The 1099-nt window shown below is 39.5% G+C and overlaps 1 protein-coding gene across 1 annotated transcript; it reads left to right on the top strand.

Moving 5' to 3' along the window:
• The first annotated feature begins 171 nt into the window (after positions 1-171).
• Positions 172-576, top strand: LOC136070381 (uncharacterized). The gene has a single exon (XM_065780266.1). The coding sequence runs from the start codon at positions 172-174 to the stop codon at positions 574-576; it is 405 nt and encodes a 134-aa protein (XP_065636338.1).
• The last annotated feature ends 523 nt before the right edge of the window (positions 577-1099 follow it).

Here is a 1099-nt window from a genome sequence, read left to right on the forward strand (position 1 = left end):
AAAAAAAAAAAAAAAGTACTCTCATAATATATTGTCCAATGGTGGACATTTAGAGGAGAAAGCCCAAACTAATTTTTTCTGAGGCCCAATTTTAAATTCATAAAGAAACAAGTCGAAAAAAACTCGGAAATTCAAATCCAGCCCAATAGCTGAGCTGAGCTGAACCTGATCATGGCATCTCTGGCCTCGCCATTTCGTTTCACTCTCTCCATCAAGTCCAAATCCAATTCAAGCTTTCCTTTCTCAAGCTCTGGGATTGGATTTAGGGCTCCGAGTCGAATCGGCTTTAACTCAATGAGTCAACCCGCCGGGACCGAGTCAGGGCCTTCCCAGGACGACGAAAGCGTGAAGGCGGAGAAGGACAACTCAGACGTGCTGGTTCAGTACGTGGTGCTCCGTCGAGACCTGATCGACACGTGGCCGCTCGGGAGCGTGGTGACACAGGGATGCCATGCCTCCGTGTCTGCCATTTGGTCCCACAAAGACGATCCTCACACACTACAGTATTGTAGTCCCCAAAATATCGATTCTATGCATAAGGTGAATCCTCGTCCTCCTTCTATTTCTGTATATTGAGCAAAGATAGAATTTTCGACATAACTCGTATCATTTTAGAATTGTTGTTGGCATTGAGTTTGAGAGAGAAAAAGAGAGCACACAACGGATCTAGTGTCAATTTGGTAACAATTTATCTAACTTTCTCGTGAAAACTTTTTACAGAGTTAAAAGTTATAGGTTATTTCCGTAAAAGACGCAAATAGTAGAAAAAATAAGTAAAAAACTAGATTATAATTGCAACTCAAATAGACACTTAACGTAGTTTGACCTGACAACCTACTTTTGCGCGAAAAGCACTTAATAGTTACATCTTTATTATGATGAAGATGTTTGTTATAATGACAAATTTTAGGGTATGTGTGTATTAAATTAAACTTTAGTCTAACGTTAGACTAACCTTAAGATTACTTTTCTTGCATTACAAGTAAGGTTGTTATAAATAGGATTAAGATTATGTTGCTTGCATTACAAGTAGGTTATAGTACAGTGAACCTGGAGTAGGATAATGGACTTGGGAGTTGAGGCTTTGACTAGGAATGAG

The sequence above is a fragment of the Quercus suber genome, unplaced genomic scaffold, assembly GCF_002906115.3.
Source record: "Quercus suber isolate HL8 unplaced genomic scaffold, Cork oak 2.0 scaffold_13, whole genome shotgun sequence".
NCBI classification, from domain to species: Eukaryota; Viridiplantae; Streptophyta; class Magnoliopsida; order Fagales; family Fagaceae; genus Quercus; species Quercus suber.

Bases quoted from the DNA above. Each gene is read 5' to 3' on its own strand.
- LOC136070381 (XM_065780266.1), top strand. From the start codon at position 172: ATGGCATCTCTGGCCTCGCCATTTCGTTTCACTCTCTCCATCAAGTCC.